The sequence below is a fragment of the Octopus bimaculoides genome, chromosome 10 (genome assembly GCF_046866305.1).
Source record: "Octopus bimaculoides isolate indiv1 chromosome 10, ASM4686630v1, whole genome shotgun sequence".
In the NCBI taxonomy this organism is placed as follows: domain Eukaryota; kingdom Metazoa; phylum Mollusca; class Cephalopoda; order Octopoda; family Octopodidae; genus Octopus; species Octopus bimaculoides.
The window spans coordinates 17,913,648-17,936,147 of record NC_142937.1 but is presented as its reverse complement, the minus strand read 5'-3'; the positions used below and the strand labels follow the sequence as shown (position 1 = coordinate 17,936,147).

At 36.0% G+C, this 22,500-nt stretch overlaps 1 protein-coding gene across 4 annotated transcripts in view; it reads right to left on the bottom strand.

The window, feature by feature from the left end:
• LOC106883981 (dynein axonemal heavy chain 7) overlaps positions 1 to 22,500 on the bottom strand; it is a 138,101-nt gene that overhangs the window by 64,714 nt on the left and 50,887 nt on the right. For all 4 annotated transcript variants that reach the window (XM_089358436.1, XM_089358438.1, XM_089358437.1 and 1 more), the window contains exons 27-38: positions 21,162 to 21,289; positions 19,033 to 19,245; positions 16,727 to 16,960; positions 15,377 to 15,490; positions 14,489 to 14,638; positions 13,174 to 13,356; positions 10,846 to 11,025; positions 9,454 to 9,585; positions 7,924 to 8,019; positions 6,509 to 6,634; positions 5,309 to 5,506; positions 721 to 876 (exon numbers count right to left, since the gene is read on the bottom strand). In XM_089358436.1, the coding sequence (XP_089214562.1) occupies positions 721 to 876; positions 5,309 to 5,506; positions 6,509 to 6,634; positions 7,924 to 8,019; positions 9,454 to 9,585; positions 10,846 to 11,025; positions 13,174 to 13,356; positions 14,489 to 14,638; positions 15,377 to 15,490; positions 16,727 to 16,960; positions 19,033 to 19,245; positions 21,162 to 21,289 (1,910 nt within the window). The remainder of the gene's footprint in view (positions 1 to 720; positions 877 to 5,308; positions 5,507 to 6,508; positions 6,635 to 7,923; positions 8,020 to 9,453; positions 9,586 to 10,845; positions 11,026 to 13,173; positions 13,357 to 14,488; positions 14,639 to 15,376; positions 15,491 to 16,726; positions 16,961 to 19,032; positions 19,246 to 21,161; positions 21,290 to 22,500) is intronic.

The window sequence follows — 22,500 nt, the reverse complement described above, 5'->3', positions numbered from 1 at the left end:
CACCCCTAGGGGTCAGCCACACTTAAGTGGCAATATACTACACTTTATCGTGCAGTTACTGTTAATACTTCATATAGAGAATTAACATTGCTTGTTTTCACCTTTTCAATATCAGTGAAGAATGTCACTGGAAAAGAAGATATAAGGTTTGCCAGATTTGTCTCTCTCACCAAGGTCATCAGCTGTCGAACGCCGACGAAGGGAAATAACCCTGAAATCCGGATACGTTCGTGCTGCTGGTCGAGGTGAGAGGGATAACTCCCTTGGCAAACAGGACACAGTCGTGTGTCGATAAGCCAGCTGGAGGAGATGTCCTCCTGGGGCTAAAAGCAACAGTAACATCCACCCCTAGGGGTCAGCCACACTTAAGTGGCAATATACTACACTTTATATATATATATATATATATATATATATATATATATGCACATATGTATATATACAATGAGTTTGTTTCAGTTTCTGTCATATACACACATGTGTATGTGTGTATGTCATTATGTGTTTATCCCCCATCACAGCTTGACAACCGGTGTTAGTTTGTGTATGTCCCTAAAATTTAGTGGTTTGGCAAAAGAGACTGAGAGAATAAGCACCAGGCTTTAAAAAACAGTACTGGGGTCAATTCATTTAACTAAAAATCCTTCAAAGTGGTGCCCCAGCATGGCCACAATCCAATGACAGAAACAAGTAAAACATAAAAAGTGACATCATACATACCATTCTTTTGCCAAACTGAGGACCAAAGACACCTTTTCTTCTTTTATCTAATTTAGACATAATCATGTTCTGTGTTTGGTTAGCAGTTGTCTGAGCAGAAAAGTTGATGACATTTGGTTTGTAGATATTTTTGTCCAATGTCTTGAGTAAGAAATTCTGGAAGATATTGACAAAAAAGTGTCTACCTTAGAAACAACATTAAGGTCATTTATCTCAGCCTTTTCCTTGTAAAAGGTAATAAACATGTACTCTATTAAGAAGCGTTGAGCAATCCTTCAGTCTGATGTTAAACTGTATTTATATATAACTTGATATAAAAACATTTACATATATATACATATACACACACATACCCACTTCTTTTATAGGCTGGATGGTTGGAAGTACAACATTTCTAAGTTTCAATTCAGTTTAGAGATAAAACTATATTACTTGCTGTTTTGTCCTCCTAGTCAACCCTGGTGAAATGGCCCTCTGAAGGAACTCTAGCCATGAAGATCTAGTCTGCTTAGAAATATCTGAGACTATATTATCTAAATGTGTCCTTTCTGTTTTAAGGGAAGTATTGGTTGCTATTTCTATCAGGCCCAGCCATCAAATAAGGTTTAGTCTCTTATCTGATTGACACATTAAGAAACAAATATAAGTACTTGCTTGTCTGATATGACCACAGAAGAATGGTGATAATTATGTCAATAAATGGCAAACTCATGAGTTTACAATTCAGAAGACCATCATTGATTTAATGTCCACTTTCAATGCTAGCATGGGTCAGATGGAATTTGTCAGGGCAGATCTTCTATAGCTGAATGCTTTTTCTCTTACCAATTCTCACTTATTTGTAAGTACGGTGATATTTTTGATATTTCCTTTCATCCAGACATATTTTCATGGAAGACTAGAAATTAATGATACTGCTTGCACGACAGTGGAACTACCTTGCAACTATTGCATGATGGCCAGACAAGGATCCACTCTCATGCACACATATAAACATACAAAGGAATTTTTTCAACTTCTATCCACCAAATCTACTCACAAGGCTTTGATTGGCTTGTGGTTACAGTAAAAGGCCACACAGTGGATGGCTCCTTGAAAGTATATAGTTAGAAAGTGACTTTCTTAACACACATAGCTATGCTTGTGCCTATTAAACGATGCCTGGACCTTAATGATTCAATGCTTTCACTTAGTAATTGTAAGTCATCATACACAAGAAAATAAGTTCAATTCTTGTTTGCAGCTTGTGAATGGAACATGGAAACTAAAAGAAGCCAGTCATGTGTGTGTGTGTCTGCACTTACATGTCTTCAAAAACATGCTCTGCTACAGCAAATGACACTGCGATCATTTTCCCTATCAACATGTTGTCCGCTGGTTTTGCATCATCAAAGACATACAGAAAATAAAATCCCTTACTTGAAAAACCAGTCAAGGTTAGTGACAAGAAGGACATCTAGCTGTATAACAAAACCTCAAAAATATATCTATCTAACTCATACTAGCATAGAAAAAACAAATGTAAAAACAAATGAAATGAATAAACAACAATTTTATTTCAATGATATAAGAGTTCAATCATTAACAACAGGGCAGAGAATTGGAAAACAAAAAATGGAGAATTTTGGATATTTTTTACCAGATAAAAATGGGAAATTTAAAACACTTAAACAAAATATATATAATTTTGGTGCATTGCATAAATCATAAATGCATTATTATTCATTAATATTGTTCATTAGTCTTTTTGTTTTTGTATTTTAGCTTTAATCAGATTTGTTTGTTTTTATGATCTTAGAACTCCCTCTCATTTCTGAACTAATACAAAACACTATGAAAGGTTTTAAAATGTAAAGTTTAATTTACAGATGATGAAAAAGGCTAAGTGTGGTTTCAAGTGAGGATAACAAAGACAATTGTGAACAGTTCAATATGAAACCAGATGAGATTAACTGCAGATCAATGTGAGGTTAACAAAGGAAGGAGTTAAGTGCAGCTCAGTGTTGGTATGATAAAAGAGGCTGAGTGCAACCATCCTTTCAGAGGTTAATGAAATAACTGAGTGCATTTTAAAGTGAGAGTGATAAAGAAATTGAACTATAATCATGCAGTAACATACTACCCATAAAAATAATCAAATTCTTAATATTGTTGTTTAGTCTTTGGTCAGCACTGATTGAGCAGGTTTATGATCAAAGGCATTCCAACCGTGACCATCCCATTATTTTTATACATCTAAGACTAAGATGTCCAGTGTGGCCCTCCTTTTCCATAATTGTAGAGTGTGATCTGAGGGATATTTGGTTGCTATTTTTAGCAAATCAAGCAACCATGTAATGGATCAGTGTTGTAAACTGTGTTGTTGATTAGTCCCAGGACAACTCTGATTGAACAAAATTATCAAAACCATGCCTATCATGACCATCCTATCTTTTATTTTTGAGTACAATCTATCTAAGGCTAGCCAATTTGTCCTTCCTTTTTCAAAATGACAGGATATGTTCTGAATGAGATTTGATTGCTATTTCTAGTTGGTCAGTTGACCATGAAGAAGCTTTCCTTGCATGGGGGTTCTGAACACTTTCCTATTTTTAGATTTTTGATGTGGGTTTGTGCCTTGAAACCCTACACAGTCACAGAGTTCCCAAATGCCACAGCTGCCTTCCAATCTGTCCTTAACAATAAAGTAAGGCAAAATCAGACAAAATTCCCTCTGGTATTTCTTCCAGTTCTTTACATTTTACATTCAAATCCCTCCGAGGTCAGCTTTGTGATTCATCTTTTCATTATCAATAAAATAAAATGCCAGTCAAGTACTGAGGTCAATGCATTTGACTAACCCATTGCCTCAAAATTGCAGATCTTACTGCCAAAATTTGAAACCATTATTATTATTATTATTATTATTATTATTATTATTATTATTATTATTATTATTATTAATATGGAAAGATGGCAGGATTGTTAGCATACTGAGCAAAATGCTTAGTAGCATTTCGTCCATCTTTACGTTCTGAGTTCAAATTCCACCAAGGTTGACTTTGCCTCTCATCCTTTTGGGCTCAATAAATTAAATACCAGTGACACACAGGTACTAGTCCCCTCCCCAAAAATTTCAAGCCTCATGTCTATAGCAGAAAAGGTTATTATTATCATTATTATTATTATTATTATTATTATTATTATTATTATTATTATTATTAGTAGTAGTAGTAGTAGTAGTAGTAGTAGTAGTAGTAGTAGTAGTAGTAGTACAGGGTGTCCACAAGGTCTGGGCACATGGAATAAATAAAATCATAAACAATTAAATATAAGAAATAATAATTTCTTAAAGCATGAGTTAATTCCATTGTACCCATACTCTGTGGACACCCTGTAGTAGTAGTAGGAGTAGTAGTAGTAGTAGTAGTAGTAGTAGTAGTAGTAGTAGTAGTAGTAGTAGTAGTAGTGAGGTGGTGAGCAGGTAGAATTGTTTGCATGTCAAGCAAAATGCATAGCAGCATTTCACCCATCTTTACATTCTGTGTTCAAATTATGCTGAGGTCAACCCTAAAAAGATGCTGAGGTCATCTTTCAGGGTCGATGAAATAAATACCAGTTGAGCTCTGATGTTGATGAAATCGACTACCACCCCACCCCTAAAATTCCAGGCCTTGTGCATGTAGTAGAAAGGATCATTATTATTATTATCATTATTATGATTATTATTATTATTATTATTATTATTATTATTATTATCATTATTATTATTATTATTATTATATAATTGTTCAACATTTGGTAGTTTGAGGCAAATTTCTACTGCATCACCTGCTACACCTCCGTGTTTCTGGGGGGCAGGGGGCGGCATTGTGTGTTCTTTTCTGTTGTTGGGAGTGCACAAACTCTTCTTGGTATTATTAATATTATTATTATTATTATTATTATTATTATTATTATTATTATCATTATCATCATCGTCATCATCATTATTAAGCCAGCAAGCTGGCAGAACCATTACTGAGCTGGAAAAACTGCTTAGCAGCATTTCTTCCAGCTTTATGTTCTGAGTTCAAAAGCTGCCAAGGTTGACTTTGCCTTTCATCCTTTAGGGGACGATAAAAAAAAGTACCAGTTAAGTCTGGGGTTGATGTAATCCGGCTGACCCCTTCCCATGAACTTGCTAGCAGGTGCCAAAATTTGAAGCCATTATTATTATTATGAAGACAGGAGGTAGCAAAATTGTTAACACATTAAACTAAATTCTTGCAGCTCTTTACATTCTGAGTTCAAATACTGCTTAGTCTACTTTACCTTTCGTCCTTTCAAGATCAACAAAATAATATACCAGTCAAATACTGGGGTCAATGTAATTGACTTGCTCCCTCCCCTCAAAACTGCTGGCTTTGGTATAAAATCTGAAACCATTATTATTCTTATAATAACAATAATAATAATAATAATCACCATCATTATCATGGTCCACATTGTTATCATCAAACAACTAAAACATGAGAAATGATTTATAACAGATTTTTTACTAAGAGCAAAAATTGAAAAAAGTAAAAGTGACAAATGAAAAAACAAAATGAAAACAAAAGCAACTTACAGAAATGTAACTACTTTTGCCAGTTCCAGTGGGACCCACAAAGAGGACTGGTTTAGCATGCAAAACTAACATATTCATCAAAGCAGTGTACCTTACAGTGTCCACAGTGGGAACAATGATTTCATTGAACTGGGCATCTTTAGCGATTGGTGGTGCATCTTTGATCTCTTCAGACCAAGAAACCCACTTGCCAGCACCCTGAAACAAGAATACATAATTTCTTTTTCAATAACTAAAACAAGATCTGGATTTTGTTATTATTATTATTATTATTATTATTATTATTTTCAAACATTAGGCCTCACCGAGGCAATGACAAGTGACCGGGACATTTGGAGATAGACCTGGCAAGCCAAGTGAGACTGTAACCGTGGCCTATGCCAGTACAGCATAACCAGCCCATTTAAGAATACCCTTCAATCATTGGGCAATAAACTTCGCTTGCAAAACCCTGTTGAGGTAAGTGAAGACATTGTTGTGGCTGATGATAGTACCGCCTGATTGGCACCCATGCCAGTGACACGTTTAAAAGCAGCATTTGAGCGTGGTTGTTGCCAGTGCTGCCTGACTGTCTCCCATGCTGGTGGTACATAAAAAGCACCATCCAAGCATAGCCGATGCCAGTACCACCTGACTGACCTTCATGCCAGTGGCACATAAAAAGCACCCACTACACTCTCAGAGTGGTTGGTGTTAGGAAGGGCATCCAGCTGTAGAAACATTGCCAGATCGGATTGGAGCCTGGTGCAGCTTTCTGGCTCGCCAGCCCTCAGTCAAATTGTCCAACCCATGCCAGCATGGAAAGCGGACATTAAACGAGGACGATGATTATGATGATTGTTGATAAGGCAGAGAGCTGACAGAAATGTTAGCTCACAGGTTAAAGTGCTTAACAGTATTGAATCCGTCTTTGTGTTCTGAGTTCAAATTCTGCCAAGGTCGATTTTGCTTTACATCTGTTCAAGGTCAGTAAAATAAGCACCAGTTGAAGACAGTTGTCAATGTAATCGACTCACTCCTCACCCATCGTCTTCGTTGTTGTTGTTGCCATTTTAATACCCATTCTTCCATGCTTGCATGGGTCACATAGAATCCACAGAGACAGGTTTTCTACAGCAGTATGCTCTTCCTGACACCAACCCTCATCTGTTTCCCATCAACAAATGGCCCAGATATAGTTATGTAAAGCAAGACTCTTACCTCTTTTATAAACATGTAGTCAAAAACTTGGCCTTTCGGTGGGAAAGGATTTAAGTATGGTTTCATTGGTGGCTCAAGACAATCCATAAGACCTAGCATGGATCGTGTTCCCTCAGTCATTCCTCCCTATAAGCAATAGACATGTATATATATATATATATATATATATATATATATATATATAATGGGGTTGTTTTGATGAAGCATTATGTGATATTACTTTAAACAGATTTGTTGTGTAAGGCCAGAACAATGTGAGAAAGTACAAAGATAACTACAGAAGGAAAACAAAACAAAACAAAAAATAAAACAAATTTGTAGTTTTACATTATATTTCAGGGCTATAACCCTTTCTTCAGGACATTTGGAAAAGTGAGAATTGAAAAGTCATTGCTCAGATATTTAGCAGGGGAAGGAGGAAGTGGGGAGGAAGGTGGCATGCGAAAATTGATAGTTTACTTTGTACATTTCATGCATTGTTCCAGCTTTACACAAATTTTTTTTAAATATGTAACTACATGTGGACTGTTGGCGATTTTTTTCCTCCATCTTCCTTTTCTCTTGGACTTTCCTCTGTTTTCTGTTTCTGAAGAAGAGCTTTGCTCAAAACATAAAACACCCTTTCTTTCCTTCTCTGAGTGTCTTATTAATACTCTTCATATACCACGTCCTCATGTTGTTGTTCTTTTCTTGTTGTCTTTTATCTCCATTTCTTTTTTATTAACTTCATATATGTGTGTGTGTGTGTGTGTGTGTGTGTGTGTGTGTGTGTGTGTGTGTGTGTGTGTGTGTGTGTGTGTGTGTGTGTATTTATTTAGTATTAAGTATTGGAAAAAGAGTACTTAACACCATGGTAGATATTAATAACATATTTTGGTCAAGTTAGTCTCTTGCTATTTTAAGTTTCACTTGTAGGCACACAGGATCTTCAAACAAGTTATGGCATAAAAGATATAATATATATATATATATATATATATATATATATATATATATATATATATATATATATATATATATATATACATATCCTTTTTGGTACAGTGGATCCCAAAGCACAAAAACTATAAATAACAGTATGTAAATATTAGGTTGAAAAACACTTTTGGATAGAAAAAATTGAAGGTAGAACAAATAGCATAAATAGGATTCCTTGAGACTAATTGTATCACATAAATAACAGTGACAACTTCTACCATACAGTTTCAACAATCCATGTCTGCTGATGCTACTAAGCACTATGGGTGCCTTTAGTTTTGCTTCCCCTCAGGCAGCCATCATGAGATTGTACATCTATAATTTACAATAACAACTTAAACATTGACTTTTTATCTTTCCTGTCTATTTCCTTTCTGTCTATGTACAAAATAAAGTAATTTTCTTGAAGCTACATCATCATCATCAAAAATACTTACCGCAATCAGTTCTCTTAATAAATGGTCAAACTTCACTCTTCCCTTTTCGTCACTACTGGCACCGATGGACCAAGTAATGGAAAAAAAAAATATGCACTGCAAAAATAAAAAATGAAAAATACCAAAAAAATGCCAATTTCAATTATTATTAATATTTATTATTATTATCATAATCATAATTATTATTATCATTATTATTATTATTATTATTGTTATTATCATTATTATTATTATTATTATCATTATCATTATTATCATTATTATTATTATTATTGTCATTGTCATCATCATCATCATCATCATCATTATTATTATTATTATTATTATCATTATTATTATTATTATTATTATTATTATTATTATTATTATTATTATTGTTATTATCATTATTATTATTATTATTGTTATTATCATTATTATTATTATTATTATTATTATTATTATTATCATTATTATTATTATTATTGTAATTATCATTATCATTATCATCATTATCATCATCATCATCATCATTATTATTATTATTATTATTATTATTATTATTATTATATCTCAAACTAGAGTGTTACCTATCATATGACAAGTAACTTTGGAAATTTACTTTTACCACCATAGCATACAGGGAATATAACATATATATAGGGATTATAATTCACTTTTTTATCAAATTTACTGGCACATATACAAAATGAGGAAATGAATAAGAAAAGTATTTATTCCCTTAAAATTAAATAAAACAAATTCCTCATTTTATATAATTCCTCCCATAACTACCCCGTTGATTATTCCTCTTCTTCTTTCTCCTCCATCTCTGCCTCTGTGATTCTTTAGTTCTCACTCTCTATGTATATAGCATTCATTTACACATTGCCTGCCATCAAGCCTTGTATGTGCACTCATCTTGCACCTCATATGTCAACTCACTTTGTATCTCTTTTTTACTATCTCTCCTCCTCCTCCCTACATATGATATAAACCATGACTGGAGAAATCAATCAACCAACCAACCAGCCAACCAACATACATATTGGTTATTACTATATAGAGATATACTTAAATATAAGGAACAGGGTTAGTGGTATTAGACAGTGAAGGGAACACAAACACATATACATACTCTCATGTGCACACACACACACACACACACAGGTATATGCTTGTGTCTCCATGCTCCACAGCCTGATGTCATAGGATAATTATGAACGAGTGTCACCCTCATGCAAGTAGAGCTCTTCATTTCCAGTCTTCTGCAAAAACATGTTTACTTCCCCTGATGTTCGGAGTTCAAATAATGTCCAGATCTATTTTGCCATTCATAAATTCTAAAAATCAATAAAATATGTACCCGTTGATCAAATAAATAATCATTGATTATGTAAATACCATGGGCTGACATCATAAATTTGTATGCTAAGGGTAATGTTGGAGTGTAGCTATAATCCAATGATTGTAACTAATAAATGAACAAAAGAACATAAAAGAATATAAAGAAAAAAGGAACAAATAAAACGGAAAAAGAAAGAACCATACTTCAAGCCAATTAGAAATTTCCCGCACATCTCTCTGTGCGATGCATGCTTCATCGTTGAATTCCTCAAGCATACAATCCATCAGATTCATTAAGGATTTCACCATATTGCTTGCAGTAGTTGGAGACAATTCCTGTCAAAAGATTGTATAGCCATGATATAATTTTCATTTGTTTTATATTACCAATATTGTTGTTATATATTTCAGAAGTTTCTATCAGTTATGTTTATCTAGATAAGTCGTTCTCAACTGAGGTCCCCTCAACCCTTAGGGATCCATATAAGATATTGTTGTTAAAATTTATGTGCTTTGGATTGGTTATATTTCTTGGCTATGTGGTAAGTAGCTTGCTTACCAACCACATGGTTCCGGGTTCAGTCCCACTGCGTAGCACCTTGGGCAAGTGTCTTCTACTATAGCCTCGGGCCGACCAAAGCCTTGTGAGTGGATTTGGTAGACGGAAACTGAAAGAAGCCCATCGTATATATGCATATATATATATATATATATATATATATATATATATATATGTATATGTGTGTGTATGTTTGTGTGTCTGTGTTTGTCCCCCCGCCCTCCCAGCATCGCTTGACAACCGATGCTGGTGCGTTTAGGTCCCCGTAACTTAGTGGTTTGGCAAAAGAGACCGATAGAATAAGTACTAGGCTTACAAAGAATAAGTCCTGGGGTCGATTTGCTCGACTAAAGGCGGTGCTCCAGCATGGCCACAGTCAAATGATTGAAACAAGTAAAAGAGAGTAAATAAAATTTCTAATAATATTTAATTATAAAAATATGATACTTTAAATATCAAATGGCTATGAGGATCAATCTGAGTGAAATAGGTAACAAAGGGGTCCATTGATAGGAAATGGTTGTGAACCACTGATCCAGATGGATGGACTATGATATAGAAGGAGCTAATAAAGCACTCTGATACTTTACTAAAACTATATAAACAAGTGAAACCACTGCCACCACCAACATCAACAGCATTTTGCATCAGTCTTTCCATTACTGAATTGGATCAGATGAGTTGGGTCACTCACTGTGTTCTGTGTCATCAGCTACTCACAGCAACATAGAAAGACCAGCCAGCTTTGTAGTTGTGTATGTTTTGATAGTGTGGACTGGGTGAATTTTGTCATGCTACTGGGCATAGAGAAGCTGTCACATGTAGAATGGACGAGAGTCTCCATCTACGCTGTATCAGTGCTTATTCAGGGTAACCATCCTCCTAAATGGGTAGCCTATGATGTGGCTTGCAAAGTCAGTTTTGCTGGTATGTTCTATTTGAGCTTTTATTTTTTTGGCAAATTTCTGTGGCTGAGCCCCCTTCCTATTCATAGCCATTTGAAAATGAGGTAAAGGTAAAAAAAGAAGTCCACAAACCTTGACACATCCTTTTGAAATCAACAGCAAACTAGCATCAACGAATCTTTCAAAGAGATCAGTAATGATACTCTTGTAGGTAGCATCCAATGTCGGGGGTAGAGAGTTTAGCCAAGATAATAGCAGAGGACGCCAGCCAAGGGACAGGGGTTCCATGTAAATCATACCACAACGAGAGACCTGGAAAACAATGAATGGTTGCCTTAAGTATTGTTAATATATCTAAGAAATAAGGTGGTGAGCTGGCAGAGCCATTAGCATACTGGTCATTACGTTCTGAGTTCAACTCTGACTTCCACCCTTTCAGGGTTGATAAAATAAGTACCATTTGAACACTGGGGTCAATTTAATCAACTAAGCCCCTTCCCCAAACCTGCTGGCCTTGTGCCAAAATTTTAAACCAATATATATATATATATATATATATATATATATATATATGTGGTTGGCGTTAGGAAGGGCATCCAGCTGTAGAAACTCTGCCAAATTAGATTGGAGCCTGGTGTAGCCATCCGGTTGCACCAGTCCTCAGTCAAATCGTCCAACCCATGCTAGCATGGAAAGCGGACGTTAAACGATGATGATGATGATATATATATGAGCAACGGTGAGAGAAATGTATGGTGTGGGACTGTTTGATAAGAGGAGGGCTGAGGACTTGATGGGAATTCTGGGGTTGGAGAAATCAGTGGAATGGCTGGCAAGGGCAAATGAAGTGTGGTGGTATGGGCATGTGTTGAGGAGGATGAGGAGCATGTTCTGACGAGGGTGATAGAGTTTGAGGTAAATGGACAGCGAAAGCGAGGTAGACCGAGGAAAATGTGGAAGGAGGAGGAGGAGATTGGGAGGGTTGGCTTGAGAAGGGAGGACACCCAAAACCAGGCAAGATGGTGAGATGGTGTGAGGGTGGTTGTTATGGCACTGAGGTAGATCCAGCCACCCCCGTTAACAGGGACAGAACCCAGATTTAAAATGAATGATGATGAGGAGGAAGACATATATGTGAAGGTGGTGAGCTGGCAGAATCATTATCACGCCAGACAAAATCCTTAATGGCATTTCCTCCCTCTTTACATTCTGAATTCAAATTCTATCAAGATTGACTTTGCTATTCATCCTTTCAGGGTCAGTAAAATAAGTACCGGTTGAACACTGGGGTCAATATGATCAACTTACGCCCCTGAAATGATAGCCTTGTGCCAAACTTGGAAATCAATAAATATACTGGAATGGTAGAGTGATGGATTGGCAGATGCATTAAAGTATCATAATAAAAATGTTTTACAGTATTTGCTCTGGTTTTTTATTATCTGAGTTCAAATCCAGTTGGGTTCATTTATGCTTTTCTTCTTTTCAGGTTGATAAAATAAAAGTTGCAGTCAAATTCAAGTAATAATGCAAAAACTCCACAATTAATTGTCTGTTGAGATTGTTATATGTATTTAACATGTTTCTATACACAAAGTCTATATGGAAAATTTGTTCCCTGAAACAAAATCCACTGAGAATGTCACTGAACAGCAATGTTAAACACTTTATTCTGTCCAGATAACATACACATCATGATTGACAGCTGGTTCCTTCTTGAAAACATTCTTCAATTGTTCTGGCAATCCTATTGACAGATACATCAACAATACTCCACAACACCACTGTATCTTAAGATCTATATTTCTCCCACTCGGTCCAGACAAACAAACAAACCACATAGCATCGTTAATCCCAAATGCAATGCTTGGATACATATCATCAGTAATAGGTGCAGAAAGAGAAAAATGGTCACCCTCTGACTGAGTTCCCCTTCTGCCTCTGTTATAAAACCCCAGCATAACCTACAGACTTACTGAAACAGACTGGACAGTGGATAGAGTACATGTCCAGACTATCACAATGCAAGACATACAATCATTTGCATGTCAGAATGTGTACAGCTCCCAACCAGATGGAGGTGTGACTTAGCTGAAAGTATGAGCTGCACTTGGTTGCTTGAGTGGATATCTCTGTGCCACAGGTCTGCAGTCTACCTTGATCAAAGTCAACTTGGGACTAAACAGCAGCGACAATAAAAACAACAATAACACTAGAGAGGATAATAGAAAGAATATAACATATAAAAGCTATCACAATGCACCATGAACACTGCATATAAGAAAGCATGATAAAGCCCTCGACTATAGAGGTGTGTGGGATATCCAGCATGATTTGCACCTAGTTATGTCGATAGTCTTCCTATGTACCATAGGTCTACTCAATCAGTGTCAATTTGGGGCTACATTACCACCACCACCGCCACAACAACAACAACAAGTCAAAGGTGTCCTATTTTACCGTTGCAGGAGATGCTGCTTCTAAGTCCATTGGCTCAAATATAAGGTTTGTCGTCGGAGCCAGTTGAATAATTTCTCCACTCATTAGACACAACTTCTTGTTGTCGTCCAATACAGTATTCATATTTTCTATCCATATGGCATCAACAGGACCATCAAATATAAGCCATTTGCGGTCTGGAGTCTGCAAAAAGAGATATGGCACAATAAACAAACAAAGAAACTTAATTAGAGAAAAAAAATCATCAGCTAAAGAAACTAATATACAATCATCATCATCATCATCATCATCATCATTTAATGCCTGTGTTCCATGCTAGCATGGGTGGGATGGTACCACAAGATCCAGCCAGGCCAAAGCCTGCACCAGACTTCTGTGACTGTTTTGAATGGTGCTTATTACATGCCACCAATACAGGTGCCAGTTAGGCAGCACTACTGACTTCAGTCACAAACTACAATTTCCATTTTGATATTGATCTTGATTTGCTTTTGGTTTTTGATTTTACTTGAATCAGTAGGTCTTCTCAAGCACAACGTATTGCTCAATGATTCAACGGTACTTTTAAATGGGCTAGTTATGCATACTTACTTATAAAATTTGCAAATGTCCAACAAATGGGAACGTGAAACTCTAAGTAATAGTTCTGTGACTATTTTGCAGCTCTTATAATAAAGCATATTCCTCTACCCTGTCATACAGGTGGTGTCATTCATTTCCAATCTGCCATGAAAACATGCTTAAAAACATGTGTGGGCTGGCAACAGGAAGGGCATTGGCTGTAGAAAATATATCTTAATGAATCTCATCTGATGGATACAAAACAATGATAATGATGATGATAGTGGTAGTGGTGGTGGTGGTGGTGGTGGTGGTGGTGGTGGTGGTGGTGGTGGTGGTGGTGGTGTGGCAGTGATGGTGTTGAAAAGTGACTACATTACATGGAAGCCTGACTGTCTTCCATGCTGGTGGCATGTACAATGAATAGTGATTACATTTACAACATGAATGACTTTCTCAAGAACATGCTACAACACCACTCAGCTGAGGGGTTTTGTTACGCAAGTTACTTGGTGACCTCACTAGTGCTGGTGCATCCAGCCAAAGAAACAGTGCCTAAGTAGACACTGGAGCTTGGTGCAGTCTTCTGGCTCATTGGCTCCAGTTAAACTGTCCGACCTATGCCAGCGTGGAAAACAGATGTTAACCGATAATGATGGTGATAACAGGGATGATGATGATGATAATGACAAGGATAATTGAAGTCACAAAATAAGAAAAAAACAACCAAAGCAAACTTAAAACCCTCACTAACCTGTGACACAGCAAAACTCCTGTAGGACACTGCAAGGACACCATCTGACCATTCATGTGAAACAGCATCAAACTGACCATAGAGTTGACCCATGGTCACTGCTTTGGGGTTTATCACAATGGTCTGGACTTTATTTTCTTCCATTAGACCCTGGAAAGAAAAGACCCCACCAAAAAATTATTATTATTATGATTCATATACACACAACAGATTAGACTGTTGGAAAATAAAATTTCTTACATCAGGCCACAACAAATAACCTTAGATGCCAAGAACCCGCCTAAGTATCCGAGCTGTCCCTAATAACACTGTTTTCTGGAGATGTACTAAACTGGCTTATATGCCTATATTCTCTATCCATCTGTTCAAATCTTTAAGGGACAGTTCCTAATGCATCTATGACTACTGGAATACATTTTACCCACACTTTCCATACTCTCTGTAATTCAATGGCTGGGTCCTGGTACTTTTGCTATTTTTTCTATACATCTCATATTGGTTTTTTTCATCATTTGAGACTGTAAAGTCAATTATCTGGCACTTTCTATTCTCTTTGTCTTCTACTACTAAATCAGGCCTTCTAGCTTTTATTTACTCTATCAGTCTGAATGTTAAAGTCCCACAACATCTTATATTTCTTACTTTCTAGTACTTTACTAGATTCATGTTCATACCATTTACCAGTATGGTCAAATCCTAGCTTTCTACATAACACCCAGTGGGTTAATCTCCCTAGGTTGTCATGTCTTTTCTTGTGTTCCCCCTCCGAGCTATGCTGCTGCTTGCTATGGCTGTGGTTACAATCCAAGACTACCACAGCTGAACTTTCCATCAAAATATGACAACATAGATAAAGGAAACACTGTAAACTTAATTGGGTCTTCTTACCTTTTCACAGATGTCACCTAAAGCACCAGCAAGAGTTCGATATGAGCTTGTTTTCCCACCAAATGGTTCACCAACAATCATGAAGCCATGACGGACAATCATCATCTCATAGACCTATTAAATAAGAGAAAATACTGCAGCATAAAACTTTCATTAACCAATCAAATTACAGCTAATGAGGGAAACTTTATGTGGTTGCCCTCTGTGCTAGAAATAGTTACCAAATTTTCCTTAAATCACATCCTACTGTCTTAAAAAATGTAAGATGTTATTAAGGTTGTCTTAGATTATGCATGAAAAGAACTGATAGCCATAGTTAGAACATCTTTGATTCTAATTTGGTTGGATCAAGACTGACCTAGGAGTTAGCAATGACGATGATTAACAGACTTATTAATCTCATGCAAATAATGATTGCTTTACTAACTGGAAAGACAGATTGGGCAGTAAGAAATGTCAATCAAGTAGGTGTTAAGGTACTGAATAATCATTCTTAATTAATTGAAATTTACATCTTAATTAGAGAAAGAAAACAATAATCTAGTATTAGCAACATTTAGAGAAGAGTCACTAGCAACAGTTTCTATGTATCAGATCCATTCAAAAAACTTTGGCCCAAGGTGCCGTGCTGTAGGACTGAACCTGAAACCCCATTGTTGGGTAGTGACCTAGCCACAAAGCCATGAATATATATAATAATAGTAATCCTTTCTATTATAGGCACAAGGCCTGAAATTTTGGTGGGAGGGGAATAGCTGATTACATCAACCCCAGTACTCAACATAATTAAAACACTAATGGTTTCAAATTTTAGCACAAGGCCAACAATTTTGGGGGAGGGGGTTAAGTTGATTACATCGACCCCAGTACCTTACTGGTACTTATTTTATCAACACTGAAAGGATGAACGGCAAAGTCAAGCTTGGCAGACTTTGAACTCAGAACATAAAGACAAGTGAAATGTTGCTAAGCATTTTGCTTGCCTTGCTAATGATGCTACCAGCTCACTGCCTTAATGGTAATAATGATAAGCTTGTCGTATACAGTGTTCAGCTTCTCTACAGCTCATCAGGAATAGAGTAAAAGAAGGAACAGACAGAATGTCATACGTCAAGACAAGTAAAGGAAGAGGGCAACTAAGGCTGGAAGTACATGTAGAGTACAGAGAACAGAACACAAGAAGACAAGTATGTGAACAGTAAAAGAGCCATGAAGAGAAAGGGTACATAAGCATGTCAGGAGTAGTGTTGACAAATTTAGGGGAGCGTGGAAACAACCATGACAGCAAACAAGCAATGCAGGTAGTTTATTCCAAACTGAGCATGATATAAAGATAAATTAGTTGTGTACCTGTTGAATCTTCTGCAAGAAATATGGGGTACATTGCAAATTGAGTTTTATGCAATTATTCTGAACTGCTTCATTGAAGATCTCATAGTCTGGTGAAGGAAGGGTGACACTAGGGAACAAATCTGAAGTGATGCCATGGAACAGGGGTAAGTCATGGTCCAGAAATTTTGGCAGGTTCACATCTGTTATAGACCGAAGCATAAGTATGTCTTCATCTTCATCTGGGTAACGAAGCTGAATTATATTGAAAGAGAATGGAGAAACAAATTTATTTAGTTGTGATAACAAACCAATAAAACACTGATTTCTAATATAGATACAATATTATAAATTCTTAGAATTGATTACATGACCCATGTATTTACTGGTATTTTTATATAACTGGAAAGATGAAGGGCACAGTCATTTTTAACAAGATTTAAATTCAGAATATAAAGGGATGTAACTAAATAAATACTACATGCCGTTTTCCTCGAGTCTAAGGCATTTACGCCCCATGGACAATAACCCCCTAAGGACAATTACCCTTGAGGACAACAGATGATGATTTAAAACTTCTTAATATATTGGAGAGGGGGTAATTAACCAAGAGGGGTAATTAACCAAGAGGGGTAATTAACCAAGAGGGGTAATTGTCCTATGGGGGGGAGTAATTTTCTATGGGGGGGTAATTTCCTATGGGGGTAATTTCCTATGGGGGGTAATTTCCTATGGGGGGGTAATTGTCCTGATACAGTTTTCCTCACCCCCTATTTATCCTGGCAAGCCACCACCATTCATACACTAAATTTAAACTCAGAATGTAAAGGGGTGAAACTAAATATGTCATATTCTTCACCACCCCTGTTTATCTCACCGGTCCACCATGCTTTCATACAGTAAATTTTTAAACATCAACATTGAAGGTGTTAGAGAGATAGAATCATCTCATTAGTAGTTTCAAATAAATTTCCAGTCATAATTTTGACAAGAGACTTATTTTGAAATAAATATTGCTGTATTTCAGAAGAATCATTATTTTTAGCTGGGTCGTTACCATTAGTGACAGTAATAAAAACTTGTAGACATGTGGAATTTTGTTATTCTCCCCAATTTTTTTTTTTTTTCCAAAAACCCCCATTTTCGGATATGGAGGTTTTGAAATATTGCCAAAAATCAGCATTGTGAAATTCCCCCCACCCCAATTCTTCAATTTTGACTTTTTTCCCCAACACTAACCCTAACCCTAAAACCATAACCCTAACACCCTAACTGTAACTACAGAAATAGGGGTCCACAGGCAAAAAATGGTTGAAAACACGGCTTTAGCAGAAGATAGCAATATTTCTTGCACTATTTGCAATTACTCAGCAATATCATATTCATCTGCATTGTATCTTAATTATTTTAAAGTATGTGCTGGACATACTATACAGGTTTTGCTCTTCTAAAGAGTATTTCATCTGGCTCCCCTGTCTGTCCCTAGTAAGCAAACATTGACACACTTAACCTCATCCATTCATATCTACCAACCTTCTTGAGGCTGCTCCTAGTTCTATGATACAAAACTGCGTATTTTAAAGCGATCATAACTGAATCAAAACCATCCATCATAATTTTACGTAAGAATACATTTAAGTTCCAAACTGTAATATAATAATAATTTCTGATCAAGGTAAAAGAAAGGCCAATGATTTTCAGAGGAGAGGGTTTGCCAATACTATCAACCCTAGTACTTGACAGATACTTTATTTTAAGGACCCAAAAATGGAACTTGAAATCAGAAAGTCAAGAGTTGGAATAAATGTCCCAAGGCATTTTTTTGTTGCTATAACAAATCTGCCAATCTTCTGCTTTGAAAACCAATATCATGTGATCATGTGACCAACAAGACTATCAGATGTTGTTACACATTGCTGGTCACAATGCACTTTGCATTGTTTTAGCCTTCAAATGATGCCACCCTGCTGGCTAGGCAAACAGGCCAACATCCCCACCCCCAATCAAAAGAGAGGCTAGAGCAACATGAAATGAAATGTTTTGTTCAAGAACACAATGTGCCACCTGGTCTAGGAATCGAACCCATGATATACCAATCATGAGCACAACTACTTAACCACTAGGCCACATGCCTTCATGAAAACCAATAAAGTGATTAAAAAATTAGTTACTTTACAAAATCTCTCCAAAGTCTCAATCAATTTCAAGCATTAATTGAAACTCATAGGTAGATTATTTCATTAAGAAATACAAGTACAAAAATATTAAAAGAAGTCAGCTTGTACAAAACTTTGATAAAAATACTTTCTTTTGTTTCTTTTCTTTACCTTCAAGTTAGCAGCTGCAGTCAAAACAGATTTGACAGCTCTCATACCGTAATCATAATGATGTTGAGAAGAAAGCTGTTCTGAACATAAACGGTATGTTGCGACAATCTTTACTGAGAGAGGTCGAGCATTGACAAAGCCACAGGAGTAGAGAGAGATTTCTGCAATCATTGCATAGTCTGGCACCATCATAGCAACTGTACGGAACAATGCCTACAAAACATTCAATACACAATGGTTAAAAATCTCAATATGATTTTTAAGGATCATGGTAAATATAACATAGCAAAATCTAGAAAGGCACAATGAAGCCAATTTTACACAGGAGAATCTAGTAATATGCACCAAGACTCAGCTGGTTTTAAAACACAATCTCCAGTTAGCTTCAACCAGCCTGTAGTATTAATTATCCTGAGTGATTTTTTTAATAGTTAGAATAGTACTTGTGATTGGTATACATATTAAGTTTTGATAATTTGAGTTTGATCTTGGCAAAAAAAATTAAAATTCAACATCTATTAATTTGATGAATTAAAAGCTTGATTCTTTTCTTAAATTAAAATTAAACACACAACGCTATATGCACTTCTTCATATTTATATCTTAACCCTTTCGTTACTGTATTTATTTTGAGATGCTCTGTTTTTCTCTCAATTATTTTAAATATAACAAAGAATTTAGTAAAATAACTTCGTTATCATTAAGCTAGTGTTAGGAACATTAATTGTGACTAAGGTTTGGTGGAAGATTTTAATTCAAAACTTATGTAAACAAGACATTTGTACTACAGAACAAGAGGCGGTTTCGGCCGGGTTGGTAACGAAAGGGTTAATGTAAAATACTCATTTAACTTAATATATTTATTTAAAAGAGCCTTAGATTAAAATACCAGTGTGTATACACATTTATAATATGTATTCCAATGTGGAACAGCACTAACTATTAATAGTTTGTCTTACAAAATTTTTCAAGATTTGTGCAGTAAAAACATAGGATTTAACTCAGAATGCCAGTGGATCATCAGACACAATGTTTCAATTTGATTCAGTCTCCTCAGTGAGAAATACCCCAGACATTTTGTTAATTTTGATATAGAAATCAATAAACAAAACATTTACTGGTTTATATGAATGCAACCAGGCTTAGATTAAAATAGCCTTAAATTTAAAAAGGCTTAAATTAAACTATCAACACACTAAGCTAACATTGCAATGCTCTCTTTTATCACCACAGTCACATCTACACTTATCCACTATTTGTGTTAGCTTACTGCATGCCATCAAAGTGATACTGGGGTACAAATATACGAAGCCCAATACACCCATCATGACTACCCATTTGATAAGAGTACACCAGGCATATACCTCACAACTGTATGTGTGTGACATGGTGATCTCATATCAAGATAAACAGTGCATAACCTTGCAGGTTGGGCCCAGTTAGAATTTTCTTCAGGTTGGGTAGCCCATCCCACTCAAAAGGTCCCTGGGTAAGGGTTGTTTAAAGATGTTTAACAAAACACCCATGTTACCAGAGGTGAATTATTCAAACCTCAAAGAATTCCTCACAACACATGGCTATGATGCTCCCCCACTACTTCTGCTCATGATCAGAGATGCACATATTGTCAGCCATATTGTCAACTGGTTACAGTCAAACAACTGACAACCGAATCTATGGTATTGAACAGAATGTTTGGTACAGCCCATTCTTTATACCAAGACAAAATATGTACATGATGACACTTCCAATCAGCTAAAATCAGATCACGGAGAAATAAATTTTTACAAGCTTTGGAATGCAGTTGAGTACATTTTAGCAATCTTTTATGAGACCAAGTTGAAAGTGGTTTCTAATGATTCTAATAATTTTCTAAATTAAAAACTTACAAATTTTTATAATTAAAAAAAAAAAGATAAGATAAAAAAATTTCACTAAAAGGAGAACTCAAATCTCATGAGAGAAGCAAGATATTCATAGGACATTATAAAAATATTAAATATCTATAAAGAAACAAAGTTTATATATAATAGAAACTAATCTTGTTATAAAAGAAATGTCTCCATGGATTTTTGAGCAGAACATATTCAAAAAGAGAACGAAAGCATTAAAAATAAAATTCACTGTACCTTTAAGTTGTCAGGGAGATCTGATCGACCAGCATAGCCAGGGTTCATAGTAATAAACACAGAGCACGTGGGATCAAGTCTTATCTCCGTCCCCTCAAATAACAAAGTGTCAGACCCTGAATTAATACCTGAAACAGAATTAAAGCTGGGTTAGAATGAATATAAGGCAAAGAGTATCAACTAAAACTTTACAACACAAGTACATACTCACACACAAATAGACACTCACACAAGTACAACATAAGTACACACTCACACACGAGTAGACACTCACACAAGTACACACTCACACACATGTGCTACATATACTCTGACAACTGTGTACATATTAGATCATCATTACTTCGTCTTCTACTACCACACAAATATTTTACTTAATAGTGAGATATTTCATATAATGCTTTCAAAATTTGCCACAAGAGCAACAGTTTTGGAAGAGGGGATGAGTCGATTACATCAACCCCCAGTGTTCATCTGGTACTTATTTTATTGACCCTGAAAGGTTGAAAGGCAAAGTCAACCTTGGTGGAATTTGAACTCAAACCATAAAGCCAGACAAAATACTGTGAAGTATTTTACCCAGTATGCTAATGATTTTGCCAGCTCACAGCCTTGAGATATTCCATATGATAATGAGATATATATATGAATGCATGCACACATACATAAACACACACACACACACACACACACACACACACACACACACACACATGTACATGCACACACATAGATGGGTTGCACTGGAAGTAATTGAAAATTAGGCATAACTTTGTTATTAACTGACAGAGGTCATTCAAACTGTTGTTGTTGGTACAGTAACTCTTCTTCCTGGTTCTTCTTCATTGCAGGCAAATAATAAATAGGTTTGAAGCAGAAGCAAGGTGCCATCATTGAATTCTTGACAAAGCAGGGGTGCAAGATGTTTGAAAGCAAACTTTCACAGAGATGACACCACTGATGAGAGCAATATGCACAGTTGGTTAAAAAAGTTTAAAGAAAAGGAAGGCAGCCATTGAAGACAAACGATGCAAAGGGAGATCACCAGCTCTGACCATTGCCAGGAATTGCCATTGAGGGGACGAACTGATTCATGCATAGAGACAAGTCACAATCCATGAGCTTACTCACAACAAGACTGTCGTTACCTATTTCTTTATTGCCCACAAGGGACCAAACATAGAGGGGACAAAGAAGGACAGACAAAGGGATTAAGTCGATTACATCGACCCCAGTGCGTAACTGGTACTTAATTTATCAACCCCGAAAGGATGAAAGGCAATTCAACCACGGCGGAATTTGAACTCAGAACGTAACGGCAGACAAAATACTGCTAAAT